A 24,583-nucleotide genomic window follows, 5' to 3' on the forward strand; every position below is an offset into this window, starting at 1 on the left:
CAATGGTTCTTGCAGTAACTGGAAAAAAATGTAAAGTACTTCTAAGACATTGTTAAGACAATAAAGGGTCTGGGCCTTACAGTCAAGTGTAAATTACTGTGAATCGTCACACTGCTGTTACAAAGGGAGGCTTGTGGGGCTATGGAAAAGGGGGAAGACGGAATAATTAAGGTAATGTCTCGCCGATTCCAAAGTTTCTTTTAACAAATGAACTTTATTAATGGACGAGAGTAGTGCAACCGGGTACTCGGGGCCTCCGGTAGGCGGTGCGGCAACGTTTTAATTAGAAATCCAATTAGCCGTGTTCACAATGCGACGACGACGCGATGCTCGGCTCCACTGCTAGTTTTACCTCTATAATTCACACTTCAAGTATTCCCTAATTATTGGATTAAGGTAGTGGCTGAAAACTTAGCGACTCCTCGTTTCCTCGCCTTCGTCAACGTTCCAGAAAAGACAAAGGCGGCTGATAGAGGGTCTCGTTTGAACTGTTAAGATTCTGATGAGCCATAAGCCGTATTGTATCGGTCCCTCTTCAACAAGAAAAAGAGCTTTTCTCTCTTTTTCTATCTTACGGTATTATTAATTTCGTTAATTACGTTTTAATCGGAGCGAGTTTTTAATTACTTCGTTTTTTAAAACCCCTTAAATCCTTCAAATGAGCTTTGGACATAATCCTACCTTGTTATAACTTTTTAGTTAGTTCAATCAAGGTTTTTGAATTTTTTTTTTAACACAAATTATTATAATTAGAAGATGTAAATCACATTATTTTAACTTTCCTATTGCTTAATAACTTACATATCAACCTCGTTTTCCAGATGGAATCAACAAATAGAATGTCGAATTCGCTTAAAACATTCTGTTTGTGCTGAAGGGAAAACAAACAGTCAATTATACACATAAATTGCGTACACAACATAGTTTTAGATCTACGCAAATACACGCTTACATTAATGATTCAATGAATTAGAGATTTATTATGGGATTGCTTAAAATAAGATAATAATAGATTAAATCTTAAATGATGGAACGTTAACCGTCCGATTCGAAATCCAATTTCCTCGATCCTATTAGGTAATTGATGTAAATAAATTCGTTTTGCATTGGCGATTCTCCGATTCGATTTGATTGAAAGCGCCCCTGATTTTAACGTTGGCGTCGCAATGAGTTTTTTTCGGAAAACGCTTTTTTTTGCAATCTAAAACTGTAACTCTCTCCTAGGATATAGGGATAGGGTTGGATGGACGCCGGCGACGCTTGCGCCATTTCGTTTTGTGTACGATCCGAATACAGCGCTCCGAAGCTTTACTATTCGCGCTCAAACGTTCAAACGGTGGTGAGCCTCTCTCCCCAAGAAAGTTACTTTTTACGTTGTCATCAAAACTTTTTTTTCTTATGACAATCCGAAATTGTAACGCGAAATTAACGGCGTCGCGAAAATTTGTGGAAAAGGTTAAAATGAAGTGTAATTATTCAGTGTTGAAATAGTTTGAGTTTGGATACGATTTTCGGTAGGGCGAGGTACAACTTTTTTCTTCCCCGCTTCATTTTTTTTGGCGGAATGACGATCTTCGGCGCTTGGAGCCCTTTACTCTTCGTCCTTTTTTTATTTTGCGAAGGTAAGTTTTGCGAAAACTCTGGGGCATTAACAAGTTCGCGGTGGTGCACTTGCTGCTCGCCTAACGCACTTACGGGGCGGTTTGTAAAGCTTATTATACCCGGGGGAGAATGTTGAAAGCTGTTCACTTAAATCTTCTCTCGAACGGTTCCCCGATAATCCTTGTGATTGGTGAGGATTTTCAACCGAGGATTTCAGAAGCAATAATACTATAGTCAAGTTTATTAACTCATAAATTCCCGATTTAGATTTTGCAATCTCAAGGAAAATGTTAAAGAAATTAAATCTTGCTTATTTTAAAGTTTTAAGTGCTCCCGCGATAATCAAATCTACAAAAACAAGTTTAATTTCTAATTTAAATGTAAATTATTTGTACGATCTATGTTTTAAAAGTAATTAAGTCTTTTTTTATTTTTATATTAAATGTAAATTAACAGAAATTCTCATTACAACTTTATTTTAAACCATAAAGTGCATTTTTAATGATATAAAAAAATTAGATGGTGAAATTTAATGCTCATTAAAGCAATTTTTGTTAAAAAAGGGTGTCAAAGTAAACAAAGGCATACTGATTAACCCTTTCGTTATAAAACCGTCCGTGATCAAAGCGAACCGTCGCGAGATGTAAAAATACGCCAAATTTTCTTAGAAGTGCGCCGTTCAAAAGAGTTTCAGACAAAGGAGACGTTCAGGGTACGAAAAACTTGTTTTTCAAATGAAGGATAATCAACTTTGATTACGATTAGATTTTTATTTGTTTAATTTTATAAAATTAAATTTCATGTTTTTAGGAACACATAAAAAACGTGACTGAAATTCATCGGAACGTGTTTGTGACAACCTTTCAGTTTTCATCGGTAGTGCTGAAAATTTTGTTAAAAATTTTAACAATTTGTAAGAAAAAAATTTTTTTGTGAATGAGATTTGGTTTGATGTTTTAATAATTTAATTATTCGAATACTATTTAATTGTGACTCGTAATGAAAAAGATTTACATCTACTAAGTTGCAACTTGTTACCATTTCTTGTTAGTATTAATTTTCGTCGTCCCGATCATCTCTCAATGTAGCATAACTGATCTTCGAAATCATCTCCAACACTGTCTGCTCATAGCAGACGCAGAAATCCCAATATCGTCCAGAATACTCCACGAAATCGTAAAATCTAACTAAAATGTGACTATTCCATATCACGAAAATGAAAGTAAAACGAACATTCGGTGCAAAAGATGTCATGGCTTAGCATTTACTGTGGTACTGTCATGATTAATTCCAGAATGTTTAGAAATAATTCTGAAACTTGAAACAACCTTAATTAACCCTAGTAACTAATTATTAATTAATTAATAAACTAATTACTATTCGCTATTTCTACGTTTCGGTTTGGGGCGAAGGAATCCAGTACAGTTATATTTTTCAGGTTTGGCTGAGTTCTATACGATATATAGAATATAGATATATATATAGATATACATAGATACATAGATATACATATATAGGTGTTGTCTACTCAATCCCTTTCTCCAAGTCTCTCTATCCTGCGTATCTTCTACCTTGAGTTGTTTCCCTCGCTTTGTCTTTGCGATGTCTTCATTCCAGGATCTATATATCCAGGATAAATTTCTCAGAGTATTCATTCAGTTACATTTAAATGAAAGGAAATACAGATGAAACCACGATTAAGTACTTATTACATCTGTTATTTGTTGCTTCTCCTTCTTGTAGTCCTTTACAAGTCGTTTTTCATTTTGCAAAATCTGCTGGTTATTTGGAAAAGACTAAGAAAAAACATCTTCTGGTGTGGTGTGATGAAGCTTTTAGATGCTTTCATTACTTTGGTGTCCAAGAACAGTTTTTCGAACAGTTATATCTCTATTCCTTGCAGCTATTAATATTTAATAGCAAAAATTTTATTTTTTTGTTAAGTGATCCAACGATTAACTTTTTCAATGACACTAAAATCTTTTTAAATTCCTCCAATTCTTTGTTACTCATTTCTTTGATGTTAAAAACTTTTGAATCGAACATAAAGCGTTCAGTGTTCACTCGAATGAAGGTTCGCAAAGTGAAAAATATTTAGCTGTAGAGAAACGACTCGACTTTGGAGGCGAGAACGTCGCGAAATTACCACCACGCCCGATCGACAATTTCAACTCGCCTTTGTCACGATGCACTCCATTTGAAGTGTCGAACGACGTAATTGGATAATTTGTACTTTAGCCGTTTCCCACTATATCTTCTCCGCCTCCCGTTTTATTTCTGTCTTTAACCGTCATCAAATTGTTCATTTGAGTCAGATTTTATGTTTAATTTCGATTAAATTTATCTAAAAATATATTACACGGCAAGATCAACATCAAATTGAGTTTGTTTGAACTCATTTACCTAAATCAACACTGCACTTCGATAGTTTTATCAAACGCGTCACCGTGCATTTAATATCGGCACTTAGACTAATTGTTAGTCGTGGGGTAGCCCTTTGGTAATTTATGCTAGCTCCTGAAAGCTTTAATGACCCCGAGCCCGTTTTAAAGGGTAGTAGTCGGGGAGGTAGTGATGAAATTCTATTCTCCCATCGTGTAATTGCTCAGCCAGAGTGCTAATAACAGTCAGTTGACAGTCCGATAATGTGCCAGATGAGAACTGGATTAATTAAGTGTATTGACCATTAGAAGGACTACGTAATGTAATTGCAACCGGAAACTAACTTCAATCTCATCTTTCGTTTTCGCTAATAATACATTTATTTTAAAACTTTCAAAATCACGAATTGGAGGTGTTTGAGCGTTATTGAAATGTTTACCACTCTTAAAATAAGAAAAAAGTTATAATTATGGGGTTTTATTGGAAGTCGTAAAACGTTCGCGAGATTACGAAATATAAACGTTTTTCTAATTCCATCTAAAAATAACTTTTATTCTTGCTTAATATCAAATTTATCACAAAAGAAGAAGTGAATACGAGAAATGTTTCGAAAATGATCACTTCTCAAATATTTATGTCTCCCTATACACGAATTATTTGTTTTCGGTTCCGGAGTTTGTATATTTGACGACGACAAATGTTCGTTTAGTTTGTATATTTTCAAACCAAGTAATGACCGGAAATATTCTATAAATTCAAAAATAATTAATAAGAAAAGTTCAATTTTATAACATTAATTTAGTTGAAGTAGGGGAAAAAAGAGACAAATTTGTGTCCCGTCTTGTAATAGATTCTATGAATTCTTTCGTTGTTGAGCTCGTAACGTTTGTTGTCTCAATAAACAAGGGCTCGCAGCCTCTGGGAGCTACTACCTCTTCCAGAGTACCCACTTACTGGGTGCAACCACCGAGGCATATCAGTTTTCAGCTCACTAGAAGGTTCTCCGGCTCGTTTCCAGCTGTTAACCGATACAAGGAAAGCCTTCCTTGCATCTTGCTTTGTGCGACGACGACGGCATTGAATAAATAAACTGAAAACGACCACCAATATAGATGGATCGTGAATTGTTATAGCTGGGATAAAAAATTAGAAAACTCAAATCACTTTTTTCTAATAGAATAATTTAAAAAAATATAAGTAATGAATTTATACGAACTAAGAAGTCAATCTTATATCAAATTAAAAAGAAAACTTAAAATTTTAGGGTTAAAAATGGATATTTTTTGGTAATATTACTTTAAAAAAATCATATCTAATTAATTAATGGGAATTAAACTACAACTTTTACATCAAATTAAAGAGCAGATTTCAAACTTTATTTTGATGTTTAAATCATTATTAAAATCATATCAATGTCGTCTGGGTGATACGACAATACGTTAAAAATATAAAATTTAATGAAGTTTTTAAAAAAAAGTCACAAACAAGTTAACCACCCCCTTCTTAAAAAAATTAATATTTATAGCGAATTATAAATTCAAAACCAAGGGGGATTTTGAAATTTTTCTTAACCTCTTTTTAACCCCAAAAAAATCCGATAATAAGGCGATCTAACGTTAAAGTTATTTACATTTTAATCAAGTACACTCTCAATTTTTATAAATTTTATAAAACTCGTAATATATATTCAAGCCTATCGCCGTAAAAAAAAATGGACGGAAAAAGGGATTTCGTTTTTGATATTCCCCTAGCGTGCTCTTTTCCGGAGGTTCGCTCCCGGACTCAATACAGAGAGGGCATATTTTCGACGCCTACCAATTGATATATTCGTGCCTGAAATCTCCATTGTTATGCCTGTTTGCAAATAAGCTTCATACATAATTCATCTTCCCCGGTTCGGATCACGTCTAAGCGAAAATTATAAGGATACGATCGCCGCAGGAAACGAGAAGGATAGTTATAGATATGGGTCACATATATTCGAAGAAGTGCGCGAAAAAGTACGCGATAGCGGAGAAAGCTCGAGAAATGGAAAAGCTCTTGTGGTGTGGTCAGAAGTTTTTCTCCTTTTATATTCTCGTATTTCGATATCCCACTTTAACCCCTCTAAATTGATATGATGCTGTTTTCTACTCCGTGGAAATGACAACAACAATTTATTACAACAATTATTTTCAGTTTAAAGATAAACATAACAAATTTATTGTTGTCTTAATTAAAACATTATTTGTGAATGAATAAAGTTTCCTTACTTTAAGATACCTTATTGCTTTATAAAGTTAGAAAATACTGGGAAATAAGTTATGTTCTTTAACGAACTAATGAACTAATTAATCATGTTATGAAGTTTTAAGCTTTAATGAACATAAAATATAATACCGTTAATATGAAAAGATTATTATAAAATAATTAAGGGACCTTTAATATTTAATTGATACCAAACAATCGACTTCATTAAATAATTTAATTAATATTCAAAATTGTATGGATTTCACTTGTTTAACATGCAATTAGTCTAAATATTTCATTAATCAATTAAATTATGAAACAACAATTTAATATAACAACAATAGCAGTTTGTGTATTTCTATTTTACCATAAATTTGATCCAATAATAAGCGAATATTAAATAATAAATTTATCTGAAATTTATAAATATCAAAATACAAAATATAAACCTTAAAATTTTTTTTGACATTCACATTATAAACCCACAAAAGAAACGGATTTTAAGCGGAAAAAATCTCAAAAAGAAAAAGAAAGAAGCAGAGAATGGGGAGAGGCTTAACTATAAAAGAGCGAACCTCTAGCTTCATTTTGGCTTCTTTTACGTTTTCCCCCTTTTCTCTTCTTTCGTCGTTTCAGAAATCACTTTCCCTTTTTCGGAGTCGCTCCGGACAGCTGGAAAAGTATTTTCAATAATTGACCTGTCAACCTACCAGCCAAAAACGGATAACGGCACCAATTAACTTGTCACGTATTTAATATCGATTTCAGACAGATTTTTTTGTATTCACTTTGACGACAGAAATAAAATTTTTATGTCTAATACATCAGATATATATATTTTTGATAGAAATCTGATGATTCTTGATTAATTTGGTTTCAAAAAATATTTATGTGAACTAAGTCACAAATTACCAGAAATTTCAATTGAATTTAAAAATTTATGTCTGAAATGCTAACAGTGATTTTTAACACCGGACTTATTCATTAAAAAGTTGCTAGTGTAGAACTAGAACTAACACTAGACCGAGAACTAGAACCATTCGGATTTAGCCGCACGTCTTTCAAGACGGTTAAACCCAAATGATGCTAGTTCTAGGTCTTGTGTTAGTTCTAGTGATATTGCTAGTGTAAAACTAGAACTAACACTAGACCGAGAACTAGAAACATTCGGATTTAGCCGCACGTCTCTTAAGACGGCTAAACCCGAATGATTCTAGTTCTAGGTCTAGTGTTAGTTCTAGTTGTAGTGCAATAAAAATATGCAACAAGCGCTTGTTAGCAATATTTTATGCTAACAAGTGCTATCTACTACCTACCAGTCTTAAGAGAGGCACGGCTAAACGGAATGTTTCTAGTTCTAGTGTTTAGTCTAGTTTTATTTGTTATTTAGCGCTACATTGTTGTATATTTTTATTGAGCTTAACGGTCTGCGTTCTCCGGATTGATCCGCTATATCGAGATTTTACTGTAATATCAAATTATACCTATTGACATGCAAAATTGTATCTTAAATAAAATTTACTGTGTATCAGATTGGGTTAGATAAAGAATATTTTTAGAAAAAAAATGGCAAACTTCCATAAATATATTTTCAGTCTTTAAATCCTCGATATGCCAAATTGGTCATGCATCCTTCTCATAGCCAATTTAAATATATTATTGGTTAAAAATGGTTAAAGAAGGTGAATTTCTTACAAATGGTACTAAAGGCGTACGTGAAAATTCAATTTATCCATTCGCTATATGTTCTCGTTTTGTTTCGCGAACGGCAACGAGAAGTGAAGAGAATGCGGAAGACGGCTAAAAGCCGTATTTCGTTAGCTCGATAAAGAAGTTATCCAATTGGGGAGTTGAAAACGAAACGAAAAAAAAAAAAACGCTGTAGATTAAATTTGAACGAACCGAAAAAACCTCATGGAAACTGAAAACTCGACCGCAAAACTGTCAAAAGACCGAGTTTTCCTGTAAAAGCAACAGGTGGTTTCATATGTTGCTATAACAAGAATTGGAGAAATAGTAAGAAATCACAAAGATTTTTATGTCGAATGTTTTTAATTTAAAAATTTTTTGTTTTACTGGTTAATGCTTTAATGTCGTAAAGTGTAATAACTTGTCATACATTATTATCTCTTATACATAACATTTTTATTATTTTCAGAATCGATATCGTTACGGAATGTAATCTTGGATATCGAACCAAAAGTCGTCCAACGTGGCGGATATTCGACATTGAGCTGTTCATACGATTTGGGTGAATCGCAACTGTACACGGTAAAGTGGTACAGAGGGCAACACGAGTTCTATCGGTACACTCCTAGCGAACACCCCAGCACAAAGACGTTCCCCTTCAGGGGTGTCAACGTGGACATAGACGTGAGTACATGGCAAATAACCGAAGCTGTGTCGCGCCAAAGGCGTTCTATACGCCTCTAAAACGTGAAATTGCAGCTCGACCTGTCGAACGAACACCAGGTGGTTCTGAGGAACGTCGACTTCCAGTTATCCGGAAAGTTCAGCTGCGAGGTCACCACGGAAACTCCAATACTGACAGTGACAGCGGATACTAATATGACTGTCGTTGGTAAGTTCATGTAATAATTGTTTCAAATTAAAATTTACATTAACTTTTAATTACAGTTTTACCAGAACATCCCCCAAGTTTAACAACGGATAAAAGTTTTTATGTCGTTGGGGATGTTTTAAAAGTAAATTGTTCATCCTCCCCAGCAAGGCCAGCAGTGATTCTCAGTTTTTTGATGAACAACCTTGTGGTAAGTAACCCTCAAGATATTTTTTTGAAATGAAATCAGAGAAACGCAGCAAAGAATAACTCGTTTTTGGGGTTTTGGGGTGGATGGAATTTTTGGGGTTTTCTTACAACGGGTGGCGGTCGAGATTTATGGGCCACTTATCGTCAAAGAGGAAACGGCCGGCCAACCTGTGGATAAAAATTGAAATTTATCGCCGGCAAGATTATAAACGTGAAGCACGGAGGCGTAATTGAGTCGCTCGCGAAAAATTATGGCTACCATAAATTAGGTATTCAAATGACTGTGCGAAAGTTGACGCCTGCTGGCCAACACGATATCCCCCCAATTGTCTTTTAAATATAAAGTATTTATTCATTAATATTTATCAATTTGGGTAATTTGTAATCTTAAACAAATTGTTATAAATTGAAGTTTGTTAAAAAGGGGATAAAACTCGTAACCTGTTTAGTTATTAGTATCGGTAAAATAAAAAAGGGAAAAATAATAAAAAAAACGAAAAACCATAAATCACCGAATTTTGCCGTAACGACCGTTGGAAATTTGCCCCCGTTTTTACGAGCAAATTCGCCCCAAATCGACTAGATTACATCCGGGGGGTTTAGCGAGGTACTACTAAAGGGGGAGTGGGAAACGGAACAAGTTGCAGCACAAACTCCGAGAGTGGAATAAACAAGTCATAATTAAAGATGAATATCGGGGTTCGTCCCCGTCTTCCAAAGATGATGAACGAGTTCGATCTCGTTTCGAAAACTTAAAAAAAACTGGGTGGAAAAATAACGGGAACGTTCGTGTTCAGAATCGACAAAAATCGTTTGAGTCTTTTTTAAACTGTTTCTATTCAATTTTCGGTTTGATTTCAAAATAGAAAAAATGGTTTGCTTCGAATCGTTGATTTGAAACGGTTATTACGTACAATAGAAGGCATATAGGCTGGAATGAATTTTAGTTTTAGAGGGTGGAAAAGGTCAAAACGGACGTTCTCCCCTTCGATTCAGTTTACACATCATAAAAGAGAAACGATTTTGTAAAGGAATCAATTGCTGTAACATTTTAAGAAAATAAAAAATTCATTAAAATACATTTCAGGATAAGTTTCAGGATTTATAAAGAAATGTATCCATTTTATTATGGTAAAATTCAATTTAAAAAAATGGTTTGAATATTATTATTTAAATTTTAGTTAAACCATAACAACCCCGTATAGAGTCAGAAATGAATATATAGTAGAAACCACGAGAGCTGGCAGTGAGTCATCGCTTAAAAATGGTATGAATCAAGATATGGACTTTTTTTAGATTATTTCACCACATACATTTAAATGTAGGTTATGTTAGTATTGGAGGGTATATGTCAAACATTATCAAAGATAGGGGAATAAAATTACGCCATAAGATGGAACATTTATTTATATAATGAAACAAACAAGAAAGATATAATTATGTATGGTTGTTCAAAAATGATTATTTAAAAAGTCAATAATAGAGAAAACATTTTCGGCTTGTGAAAACACTAACAGATTCACGACAACGCTCACAAGACGTTTCGATTTGAGGGTAGGATTACGGTAGGTACATCCTTTAGAAGAACAGACTTACCTTTTCGACGTGGTTGTTTGAATTTTACAGCAGACATATTAAACAAATGCTATCTATTTTTAACACACATTACTTTCTAGCGGTTTGTGAATTTTAATTGCCTACGTATGGCATTTGTAAGAGCGAAAAACGATGATTCACTGCCACCTCTCGTGGTTTCTACTATATCAACAATGTTTTTTTACAAATTTACTAATTTGACGTTTATATTCAATTTGTAACAATGTGGTTAAAGTTACAAATTGGTAGTTAAATAAGCGCTTTATTAAAGGGGTCAATTGTTACCTAAGCCATTTTACCCCAACCCCCAAAGCCAAATAACCCTATTACCGATCTAGCGTAGTCCAATTGTCGGCTTATGGCGCCTCGCTCGTCGACACTGTGCATTAACGAGACAGAACCACTTGCATTATTGTTAGGCGTCGACTCTGTGGCATTTCTGCATATAAGAGCTTGCCCGCACTTTGAAAGCAGACCTCGTCGGACACTTGCTATGCACGGAACGGCGTTAACGACGACAGCTTCAGCATATTTTCAAGTATTTTCTACCCCTATTGTGCCCCGATACTTTCAACACAATAGAAACATATTTCCGGGGATAATGGTATGGATTGCCAAGAATTCCTATTTTTCATATTTTTTTAATATTTTAGAGACAGAAGGATTTGATCGATAAAAACCTCAAAACGCACACTCAGTTTCAATCTCCTTTAAGCATATCGCCCAAGCTCGTCGACCAATACATCAACTCACTTAAATTTTCATCCGATGGTAACCCCCGAGAGTGCACCCTTTGCCCCACTTATTTATATCCGCCGTCTTTTGCCAGCGCTGCCACCTTTTTCTTAGGGTTTCTCCGGTACTCGAGGCGGGTATGAATTTATGCTCGGGGCGCGCTCGTTCGGACGTTTCAAAAATGATCCCTGTCGACTATTAATATTCTTCGAGGGTATAAGAGAGTCTCCCCTCTGAGCCTGTCTACACGGTAATCAATTCAAAATCGAACTGAGGTGTGAGTAGGAGATGACTAGTAATCAAAACGACCATAAATCTTTATTTAAATCGCACGTCGACACGCATAATAAGGAAATTAGGGGTTGCAATTTTCGTTATCGAATTAATTTTAAAAAACTTAAATTAGGAATCCACAACATCCGATTTTACACGTCGTAACGAGTAAATACCGAAAAACGTTTAATTTTAAACCGAACTAAACTCGCCTGTTTTTTTTTATTTTAAGCTGGGTGGTTTTCCTAGCTGAGGTTAGATTTGCATTTTTCCGCGAGAAATCTCCTGGGCGAGTCCTGACGGTTTCATTTTATTACAGGAATTTTCACAGACCGCGAACGAACGAACGGACGTCGGTCGGCTGAAAAGCTTTCATCGCTACATTTGCGACGAATCTGCATTTAAACGTTAATTTATACAATCTCCATGTTGGTGGTTCATTCGATGCGCTTCTTTAAATATTTATCAATAGCGAAGCTTTTTAATGAATAATAAAAGATAAAAATGGAATATTATATGTTATAATTTTTAGAATTTTTGACAAAGTTTTCAAACAAGATTAGAATTTCAGTAATGATGATGTTTAGGTATAAATTTCTAATTAGCAAGGAACAATGGTGGTGTCTAATATCCGATGCACTTCAAGTTGAAAGTTATGTTAACTTTATAAATCTAATTAATAGGATTTCCAATACACATCAATACGAATCGAGTGAGACTGGGTGCAAGTTAGTTTTACACCGTTGTCGCCCCGAGATCGAGCAAAGCTGTCACGTCTAATTGACTGCCGGCCAATAAATCTCGGTTATAAATCGAGCTGAACGCAGCGCGCCAAATAAAAGCTGACCGGTTCGCCTGAAATGGGCCCTAATACATAATCCAAAAGCTGAACGGTCTTTATTGACAGGTGGGTAAAAGGATTTCCAGATTAAACCGAGTTGCTATCGACCGTGACCAGTCGCGGTGATTACAGGGCCCGTTGAAAACCTGCTCGGGCAATTAACACTGAATCAGCTCGGCCACCCCATCGACAACACCACCACCGTTTCTGGTGTAATGTTCGAGCAACAAACCCATACGGAACGGGTCCAAGTGAGCAATAAATGACGGATTCTAGTGGTGTGCTGTAGGTCAAAAGGGCAGACAACCGTTAAATTTCCTCAAAGCAATAAGCTCGCTTAACTTAATCTAATTTCACTTCTATACCCAGTATTAAATTAAAGATCTATTTGAAATTTGTAGTGGTCATAAATGCAAAATAAGCCATATGTCAAGATTATGCCACGTTATAATCTGATTGTGTGTGTGTGAGTAAGGGAGAGTGACGATTGGTAAACGTTTTCACATTGAACGCAAGTCAATTTTGGTTTTGACAGCGAAGGATGTTGCATAATTTACAATTTCGCTGTCATCTCTCACCCCATGAAACGCGAGTTGTCTCTCACATTGTGATTAATGTGATGATGCGATGAACTGGCAGCATAATGGCAACGTTGTGTCCTGTGGTTATTAAAATGTTGCCCTAATTAACATAAATGGAAGTATTAGCGGATGATTACAAATAGAAAAAATTTTAAAAGTTCGGTTTAATTGGGATTTTGACCACTACCTTTATATATTATATAGAGATAGAGAATATTCCGAAAGCTTTCGAAATGTTTTGAATTTAATTTATTAAAATATTCGTTTATTGAAATCATAATTTGCGGAGCGCTCTCATTAATTTAATTTATCGGATACGTACTCTAAAATATCATAACGAGATTAAAAGGGGGTAAAACATTTAATTAAAATTAAATATTTACCACATGTGTGCGGGTAAACGCAAATAATATTAGTAATTTATTAAATAAATCATTCATAAATTACAGGAATAAAGTGTTTTGATTAATCCACTAGTTTTAGTTGGCGAACACATTAAATAATCTCCTTTAACAAAAAAAATCCATAGCTATCCAAAATGTTAATCAACAAACTGAAATGGATCCCAGAAAATCGAAATATAAACAAACAATCCGCGTCACTAACAAATCATGACATTCTAAAGCTACAATAAAAAACACCTGCTACATATTTCCATTCTCTATCGAAACTTCGATTTCCATCTCTTTCTATCAATTACTCTTCAAATTGTAAACGAACCGCATCACTCTCGATGTCGATATCCATGAACATTCGAAAACTCAACTAAAATTAAAACAATCTCTCCAAAATTTAAATTGAAAAATTACACAAAACTTTTTTCGTTCATGACACAAATATTTCATTTTGATCTTTGATGTTTTATTAACTTAACCTATCTCAATTAATTTTATTAACTATAAAAAGGAAAAATAACTGATTCATTTTTATTTCAATTCCAATTTTCGTTTTTTTATGCATGGACAAATTCTATATTTTTATAGTTGAAATATATATTGAATATTTATGCGGTGGTCAATTTTGTTTCCCGTTTTTCTCCTTAATCGACCGAGGGTTGGTGGGGCTGTGTATATTTTATCACCGGTAATCCCCCGGATTTGCTATTTAAAATAGCTGCAATAAAAATGAACGTGGGATAATATTTATTTCCAGCCGTTTTCAATACTTTTCGATGATCGGCGAATACTACTAACACGTAAATTAAATAATAATATTTTCTATTTAATTTATTTCGATGTAGATTTTGTTATGGCTGTTTTAGTACACTGTACAATAAATTTTTAAATCATAAACAAATTTAAACTCATTCAATATTGTAATTATAACTATTAATTAATATAAATTAAAACTATCAATTTTAATTTAACAAAATGATAACGTTCTAAAAATTACTGAAAAGGTATTATTCGAGATTCAAACATGATTTTGATATCAAATTTAAACCAAAGTTACCCTTTTTAAGAATTTATATAGATATTAATATGTTTATAATTGAATTTATGAGAAATTAAATAAAATGTGGAACTCTACTTTATTCAAGCATGTTTAAAAAATCGATATAATTCAAAAAATTACTGAAAGAGTATTCTTGGCGATTCAAAAATAATTTTCATATCGAATTGAAGCCAAAGTTATCCTTTTTAAGAATTTATATAGATATTAATATGTTTATAATTGAATTTATGAGAAATTATATAAAATATCGAACATTGCTTTATTCCAGAATATTTTAAAAAAATCGATAGGATTCAAAACCACAATAATACTTGAAGTCTCAAAAATATTTTTGATTTTGAATATTCAATATTTTTGACTAATTTAACTCAATTTATTTATGATTAATTGTTTCAGGTGTGTGAAAAATGTGAAACTAGAAAATACCCAGTAGATGATCTCTTTTGGAGTGAGATTTCGCTTCAGCTGCCTCTGTTTCCATCCCATTTTTTAGAAGGTCGTTTAGTTCTTAGATGCGTAGCCGCGATTTCAGATATTTACCAAACCCATACGGAAATGAGGCTCGACAATACAAAAGATCCTATTCCGGAGAGAGGTAAGTCATTTCAAGTTTTATCGGCCAATATTAATTAAAATTTTTCAGTTACATTTCCGCACAACTCTTCTGTAGCGTTTTTCTCGCCAAAGACTTTTGTATCGATAATTGTGTTGTTAGCCCTAATATTCAGATAAGTGAAGTGTTGCCAAAAAAAAATTAATTTTTCGTTATTGTTTCTTTTATATTAGAGGGTAATGTTAAATATAAGTAATCAAAAAATTATAAAATGGAGAAGTATGTAAGTTTGTATTATACGATTATAAAGCGAAATAATTAATAATAATTGTGATGTAAAAAAATACCAGAGACTATACGACTAGTCAAAATAAAAAAATAAACGATGTTTTTAGTCTGTTTTATATTTATAGGTTTTGAAAAAATAAAAAAAACCGTATTTAGAACGGTACTTTTAGCCAATTATGTACTACATTTAGTGCACTTTCGGACAAATAAATGTTTAATTTTCATGTCAGGATCTTTTATTTTTACCCTTAACCCCCGAAGCGGTTAATATATTGCGATGAACAAAAAATATTAACTAGAAGTTGATTAAAAAGCGCTTGTCCAAAGCGAAAAATTTATTCGCTCCGCAACAAAAACCTCCGGACATAGATTTTGGTCGACTCAACTCGCAAAATTAAACGTGAAATTTCGAACACTGTTTTTGAACATGACATACGCTTTGAAGGGATACGCGACGTATATTTCCTGTAGTGATAAATAGCTTGGTGATATTGCATACTTAAATTTGAACGAGTACAGGAATTTTTGCGCTCTGTAAATGATTAAATTCGTTAAGTGTAAATAATTTATGAAGAGCTTTCAGTTAGTTCTTCAAAATGGATCTGTAGTTGAATCTGAGCGCCGTTGGAAATGGAAATTTCATAATCCAATTAGACTAACCCGAATTCTCTCTCATCGTTTCACTCTGGTTCCCCGAGTGTATATAGAAAAATTGAACGGAACAGCATCTCGCCTAATTGCATCCTGAGATTGGAAAAGATTTTTCCGGATTGCGGTTCTCAAAAGACGGCACACGCCACACCAGACGAAAAGAGATGGCGAACGCAAATCGATTTTTCACAATGCGAAACGGCGAACAAATTACGCCCCGGTTCTTCCTCTCCTCTCGGCTTGTAAGTTTAATTAAGAAAAGTGGTTTCAGTTTCGAAAATGATGGCCATATTCTCGGGGTAAATTATAATTTCGTTTCTGCCGCGTCGCATTTTGGACGAATTCGAAATCATAAGCAGGGGAAGACATTTGTTTTCGCGGTTCCCAATAAATCCTGCGGATAATCCCAAGACGACGACGGCGAATTCCAACTTCAATCATCAAGAAACCTCTTTATTTTTTTATCCTTTTCTAGTTAAGAACTTTCTCTTTTTCAAACTAAACCCGGCTTAGCCAACTTCTTATTGATCAAATAGAAAATCTTTTTTATAACTTTATTGTCATCCTAAATATGCAGTACTTGAAGGGGATATCCATGTAAATAATATTCGCATCGAGCTGACGACGACGAGAAAGAAAAACAAACTCCCATACGAATTCAATCTGGAATTCACTCTCTATATAAATTCCCCAATAACTCTCGTTGGGAATATCTAGAGAAGAACGAATTTCCTGGAATAACTTTCCTTTTGTTTTTGCATGAAGAAACCGACTCTGATCAACATACAAACTGCTTTGCATACCAAGAAATTCGCAAAGTTTTGTGGTTTCGAATTAAATTGGGGTAGAAATTCAGAAGATTTTCAAATACTACGTGACCTACTTTGTAAGAAATTAATACGAAATTAAATATTATTTAGGTAAAGTGGAATTCCAGAAATTTTAGCATTTTTATTCACAATTTTCGGTTATTATAAATCTTTTTGGATTTTAAATCGAAAAAAAAAAAATTTTTTCATATCAACCTTGGTTCTTAAGATATTTACCTCCAAGTATTAATTTTTGTAAAAAATGCCAAAATGGCACAATTTAAAGGGGAATATCTAAAGAATGAAAGCGAATACGATAAAATGTTATTCTTTATTATCAATTTTAAATTCATTTTTCTACCAGAAAACAATCTTAGAGTGTCTGAAAAACTCATCATAACGTATTCGGAGATACAAGTACATTACATTTTTATTTATTTTTTTGAATAGTGTTGATTAATAATCATTTTTAAAGCAGAACGTATGGGTTATTCGAATAGGAAAATCAATTTTAAATCGAAAAAGAAGAACAACATTTTTTCATATTAACCTTAGTTCTTGAGATATTTACCTTGAAAGTATTAATTTTTGTAAAAAATGCCAACATGGCATAATTTAAAGGGGAATATCTAAAGAATGAAAGCAAATACGATAAAATGTTATTCTTTATTATCGATTTTAAATCCATCTTTCTACTAGAAAACGATCCTGGAGTGGCTGAGAAACTAACCCATCATAACGTATTCGGCGATGAACAAATAAAAGTTAACCTCGTAAAACTAACATTGCAAGTCAAAGAGATTTTTAAATGGCAAAAGGAGATTCAAATCTTTTCATACACACCTTCATTTTTAACATTTTTGCCTTAAAATTTTAAAGTTAAAAAAAATCATATTATCGTGTGAAGAAATAAATCAATAATATACCAGGCTCTAATGATATCTCCATTTCTAAAGCTGCTATCGTATATTGTATCTGGCAGAGCTCATAAACAACTTGTAGAATTGCCAGATATATTTCACCACGTTACAACGTTGTGTGCAAACAATTTATCTAAACTCAGCAAAAATTATTAAAATATATCACCGTGTCCCTTACAATCTAGATGTATTCATTCACCGGATTCCTAATGGATTCGAAATGAAATCGACAACGCGGAATGGGGAACCGTTAAAAACACAATTTAAAAACACAATCTCGAAGATTTATTTCGGCACTCAATATCAAAACAAACACGACGAAAAATAAATGTAGATGCAACAAATTTAAATGTTCTTTTGTACCCTCTTTTTGATCAAGGTTCAGAGGATAGAGCAGGCAATTGAGTTTAATTGAATTTGCAAACCAGAAAATTTTGGACGAAGATGTTGGTAATCCTTTCTGCGATTTTCTCTTTTCTTTACGTTTCTGTTTCTTGGCCCACCCTCGCATTTAAACAAAAAGGGGGCAGTATTTGCGTTGGCGACGCGAAATCCCTCGATACAATAGAAGTAAATCTACCCATTTCCGACGAAGTTACACCCCATTCGACGGGTCGTGAATCGGAGAAACCACGTATTTGAATACATTTAGAATTCGTATTTCTGTAGTACATTTCAAATTTCATTTAATTTTTTTTTTAAATTATCTCGTGAAAGATAGGAAGTATTGTGTTTTGTCGCATTTACATCTGACAATCAATCCACGCGGTTAATTAAGTAAGGATTACCAGAATGGCCGTATTCGAAACCAAATCGGCGAATCCTCGTTGTGTAACGGATTTGGTTGCTACTCAAGTGTTCAGGATGAAATGGTTCGCAAGTCGCCAAACAAACAGATTAACGAGCCATTATCATCAACGATTTAATTAAAAATTTATTCATTACAATACGTAAATATGTCAGGATATTTCAAAATTGTTATCGGGGAAAAAAGTTTTGTTGGCGTTAGGAAGAATTAACGAAGCAAATCCAATTTGCAGGTTTAGTCGGGATATGAATGATGGAAAAAACGGTTGGTTTAGTGAACGATCCATTGCACATCAATGCGCCTCGTAAATTTCAATTAAGCAGCAGCGATTTTAAAGGCATTTGAATGGGTTGCTCCAGTTTACGTTATGAAGGCGATTAGTACGACCGTTCGACACAAGGTTTTAATCGGTTACTGAGTTCTAAACGATAGAAACCTGTCGTTTGCACGACACAAAAAGGCCATCGTCGTGAAAAGACCTCGAAGAACAAAAGCGTTAGTTTCAAAATCACCATTGGGATCGATGTCATTTCAATTTCACATTAGAATGGTAAACGTTATTAAAACAATTTAGACATTCGATTAAATTTGTTTGTCTTTAAATCACAGCCGAATAATGTTGAGTAAATCGAAATGTGTTGTACTGATTCAAAGAAAACGAGGGTAAGATGTGCTGGTTTTAGGGACAAAAGGATCGCTTCCCTTTAATGACATTTCTTGTATCTAGTATCGGCCCAATATCGCAACCTATTTCGATCAAATAAACCCTCCCACGGCAGAGAAGAAGAAAACACTCTCACCCCCGGTTTTCCTATAAGAACAAATTAATTTCGTCGGTGTTGGTGTGCCCACGCCAGCCCGAACAATATCGTCGAAGATCTATCCCCAGAATCGCAACGCCATTAGCCGGAACAGAAAAGGTAATTCGACCCTGGCTTTTCTCTGCTGAAAATCCGCTGCCAGCTCAATATGTTCTGTTCTAGGTTCGTACGGCCGTCCCGCAAATTGACTTTGCCATGGATAGCATTAATTATAGTTGCCTGGGAGTTAGTGGCTCGAATCGAAAACTATTTTTAACCTTCGCTTCATCAAAGCCGACCCTCCTTTTGTGCACTTACTCGAATAACGATATTGATTCATTTTTGAAAATTGATCTTCTTTCGAAAATCCAAAAAAATTATAAATAGGTACAGATAAATCAAAAGCCATTATTGAAATTTGTTGATATATATTTCATGATGAAATTATAAGATTATAAATTATTAAATTTGTAACGGGTGTGACATTGTGATGTAACGGGTGTGACGCTATCTTGATTTGATTTCTCTTAATCTACTTATAATTAAATTATAACTGAATCTACTAATAAGTATGTCGATTATCATTAAATTAAAATAAATTATGATTACACAGATGATGATGAGACAGTTACGTTCTGTTGATAAGTGAAAATGGAAGTTTAGTAGGTTAGTACGAGAATCGTTTTGTTGTTAAGCCCCCGGAGGGTCTTAAGTTGACCCTTTCCCGGTGTTCCTCCAACGAGACACACGCGTTTCAAGCTCGGGAAAACCTCCGGATCCGGCCTCGAGGACATAATCAAGATGGATAATTGAATTTAATTCCCTGCTCGAATTTTTGGGATTTGCATGGAATTTACTTATAATTGCATTATGTTCCCGAAACGGGTCGCAAGCGGAAAAGCGAAATTGTCAGCTGAGGCCACCTAATCCCTACAGTTAATCCGACGACTTTATTTATAAAGCGAAAATTGGTTTTTATGTTTAATTTTGTTTGAAAATGTTTTTATAATACCAACTTGAAATGTAATCTTAATGATGTAATTATAATAGTTATATCGGTTAAATGTTACTTTGAAATAACGACGTCCTTTGTATGGACTAATAATTTAACCGATATAGAAGCGTTTATCTAGCGAATGTTCGACCGTTATAGGTGGCGCATAAACTCATTACAGGCGCAAACTAGACGCGCGGGGTACATTGTGTCCTCCGATCTCCAGCCGGCGGAATTGGTTATTCATTAAATTAATTAACGTTAAGTTGAGTTAGTTCGGGTGGAAACTCCGTGTCCATAATTTCCGTCCCGTGTGGATGTTTATGGGAGCGCTATGTATTTATTACACTCTCTGGCTTTCTATGTTCACAATACTATACCGTAAATTGACTTACACCTAAACTTGAAATTATGTCAAGTTTAACTATAATTAAACATAAAAATAATTGGGGTTAAGTTAAATTGCAGGTTACATAAGTTTTGATAATAACAAAACCGGGTGTTAATATACTTTATAGTAAATTATTTTTTATTGCCGCCCATTAAAAGCGCTGCGCCAAAATGCGGAGGAAAAAGAATGATGCCCGTCCACATCGTGAGAGGTGGAGGGAATTGCACATTTCCATCTCTTCCATTCGCCTCATTGCGGCCATTTTTTACAACAACCAACGAGATTCTGGACTCTGGATTGAAGCCAAGTTGATTTTCTGTGAGGATGAAAACCCGAGAGCACATTTTATAAATTCCTCTTTACCCTAAAGAATTAATTTTTTACTTTTAAAACATTTAAGCTTCATATATTATAAATAACTTGAATTTAATTCTGCAAACTCAAGCTTTGATTTAGATTTAAAAATTTTATTAAGAACGAAATAAACTAATTATCAACGTGACTTTTCACTACGACAAAGTTCGGTCTAATTAAACTCTTTCGCGCTCGTTATCCTTCGCGAAATAATAACTTTTGTTATTCAAACGAAATCCAAAAGTCTCGGGTCCGTGACTGCGTCTCCCCTTTTTGTTTTCACTTCTGTCCTCTCTTTTGCAGGTGTCCGTTTTGTTTTTATTTCTCTTCCTTTTCCGTTCCTTCTCACACCCTGGAAAACTTCGCGTAATAAAACTCGCACAAAAGGCGGGGGTGGCAAGGAAAAAATTCGTCTTCGCGAAAATTACCCTTTCCTTTTTCCTGGGTCCAGCCCTGCGACTTAACAACTTGTTACAAAATGGAAATTAGATTATAATACGGCCGCGTTTGCATATTCAACTAAACGGAACCCTTAATCTCCTCCATTCCCCGTCCAACCCTCAAAACCCCATTTTCCCTACGGGTGCGTTCTGCATTGTCACTGAATGCGAGTTTAATTTCAGAAATCGATGATCAACATTTTAAATAATATAAATAAATCTAAATTAAAGTTTATGGTTTGCAATTCATCTCATTCGGGAGGTTTCGACACAAGGGGACTACAAGAATACAAAGAGCAGTCCTGGAAACCCGTGGTCTTGTTAAATATTAACATGGCAGTGATAGAAGGAGAAACAGAATAGGGTCTGGTCATGCAAGAGAGATTTTTAGCGAGATTTCTTTTACTATGGATTGTTCACACTGAATCTAAATCATTGCGATTTTAATTTAATAAAACTAAAACAATTTAGATGTTGCTTAAGAATATTTAATCCCAAATCTTCTAATTTTAACTAACTTTCTACATTTTCTCAACAAAACTGAGCAAAAATTTGAAGTTAACCCACCAGTATGACCACAGCTTCGGCTTACTTCAACTTGTACGTCCACCTGGACGGTGGACATTAAATTTTCAAAGGAATCCATTAAAAATTCATAGACGTACGGCGAAAATTATCCTACGAAGGTCTCCGAAAGTGGCATTACCGGTACGGCCACGAAGGGGGGCTAACGACCAAACGGGGGGCCGTTGATGTGTATCTTTTAAGCCGGGCAGTTCGTTTCCGCCGTCGGACCGTCATCCTGAATCCGAATTCCGGGCCACGGAGTAAAACTAAACATAAATAGCTTGTTTTTGTGCCCCCCTTTTCCTCGACCTGAATGAATGCCTCTCCGATGGAGGAAGAGAAACATTTGTCCCTACGCTTTCTGTGATATAACGGATACTTTCTAGGTTTTTCTTTCTTTCGGAGAAAAAAATTTTTTTGTTTATGTTGTAGGAAACAGGAAGTGGGGATTCTTTTGTGAGAATAGAAAGCTAAAATTATACCTCCTCTCTGTGTTTTCGGCATGTTTTTCTTTTTATTCTTTGTTATACTTTTGTTATACAATGATATGCTTCATATTGTAATATCAAATATATTTAAAATTTATTTGGAATAGAGTGGAGTGCTTTAACGTCAATATCACGCTCAGGAAATCCTTCTGTTGTGGGGGGATTCGCATTGCAGTTGCAGTACAGTAACCCTTTGTTGCTGTCAGTTCGAGTTGGTGATGTGTTGCAGTTCGTCGAGCAAAATGACTAGTCGCATGTTGCTCGACTGTCGGTCTATCCGAAAACCTCGACAATTCCGTGATGCACAACGCTATACCAGTGAGATCGTAACGGTTATTTATAGGGGGCAGTAATTGCTGGCGGAAGAAAAAGTATCCGCCACTGTTATGTTCGAACGTTGCCGAAACGAACGCACGTGTTTGCCCTAAAGTTGTTTTCGATTTTACATCGCACACAGTGAAACAGTCGAAATTGTAACACAAACTAAAACAAACTTATAATATTTGTTTAAACCATAAAAAGTAAAACGTTCATTAAATAAAATTGAAAGAGAATTTTCGGTGAAGTACTTTACCCCTCACGAAGTGGCACGAAAGTTTTAGACGTTTTAGCTTTCGCGTTATAAAACCCCGTCAAAATCGGCGGGGTGGTTGGGGGGCGTAGCCCTTATATGCAATATATTAAATCGTAAACGGGAAACAATATAAGCAGCCGTGGCAAAGTCCTGCGGGCAAAATTCAATTCTCGTAGCCGATATTTGAAATACGAACTTATTTACTTGGTAGTAAATGGCCGTGGATTTTCTGATCGTAAATTCCTGGATGTAAACCGCTTTATCGCGCAGCATCTAGCCCCACCAGGTTTTATGGCGAAATGCTGGCGAAACCGTCGCAACGTCGACGTCTCTCGGTCGTTTCTAAATTTCTGTCTGTTATATTACACATTTTCATATTTATAAAGAATACTAAAAGTACATTGTGCTGCGTGGTAAATAATTCCATTGTCTTGTCAAGCTTTCATGACATTTAAACAGACATATATAATTTTTTTTTCAAAGTATGTTATTTTCAACTGAAAATATTATATGGAAATAAACGGTTTATCAAATAAAGGAAACAAATTGGCATAATTCTTGATAATACTACATTTTTGACTCATTTTGTTGTGTGTTTTTTAGTTTCACTTATTGTAACGAAGTCGTAGTCAAACGCAGAAATGTAGATAATTCTTTATCAACTTTAACTACAATCATAGAAACAGATTGGGTTGGGACCAAACATTCACTCACATTGCGTTCGCTGTTTGATGCGTTTGTTCCATTCTGGCATTTCGTAATGTTGTTTCTGCCATTACTTCTCGATCGATCGAGTGAGTATTTGTTTCATTATTCAACAGAAACCACGATTAACAGTACACTTTGTGCAAGTTAATCAACTTATTAATAGCGTATAAAGTTTCATCTTATTGTTCTTGTTTAACTTTATACTAAAAGAACAAAACTTAAAATGAATAGTAGCAATATTTAACCCAAATAGAAAAGAGCGGTTTTTATCGAACTGCAACTAAAGTTAATTTCATCAGCTCTAAATTAAGAGAGTTCTACAATTTCAAATTTAAATTTATATTAAATTTTGCATTATTTCAAAACAAATCCATTCGAATAGAGAATCTCGTCGAATAAATCATAATGTAATTTGACCTCCTAATATTGGCTTGTATATGCTGTCTCTGCGAAACGCAACTAAGGGCTTTGCATAAATTACCGTGTAAGGACATCTGTCAAGCTGTATCAATATCGCTGGGATATCCGTTTGGCATGATCCTGACAATAATTGCCTTAGATATGATGAAAGATGGATTTGGACGTGGCCCCTGTTATATCCTAAACAATCTTAGTTCTCAGTCTGTAAAGCTCTTCGATTGATTGAACTGATGAATTCGAAGATATTTTATTGCATTGGGATAAAAGCATAAAAGGTTTTATACCTAACTATAAAAATATACGATTTATGTATTTTTGAGATTTTTTGTTTTAAATTAATTTAATTAAATCGAT

The 24,583-nt window shown here is 34.4% G+C and overlaps 1 protein-coding gene across 1 annotated transcript; it reads left to right on the forward strand.

Annotated features, from left to right (window-relative positions):
• The first annotated feature begins 1,398 nt into the window (after positions 1-1,398).
• Positions 1,399-15,276, forward strand: LOC111428443 (uncharacterized). Its single transcript, XM_023063950.2, has 6 exons — positions 1,399-1,622; positions 8,372-8,586; positions 8,662-8,794; positions 8,851-8,984; positions 14,861-15,059; positions 15,108-15,276. The coding sequence occupies exons 1-6, from the start codon at positions 1,565-1,567 to the stop codon at positions 15,194-15,196; spliced, it is 828 nt and encodes a 275-aa protein (XP_022919718.1). The 5' UTR covers positions 1,399-1,564; the 3' UTR covers positions 15,197-15,276.
• Positions 15,277-24,583: the final 9,307 nt, after the last annotated feature.

Source organism: Onthophagus taurus, chromosome 10 (assembly GCF_036711975.1).
Source record: "Onthophagus taurus isolate NC chromosome 10, IU_Otau_3.0, whole genome shotgun sequence".
Taxonomy (NCBI): Eukaryota; Metazoa; Arthropoda; class Insecta; order Coleoptera; family Scarabaeidae; genus Onthophagus; species Onthophagus taurus.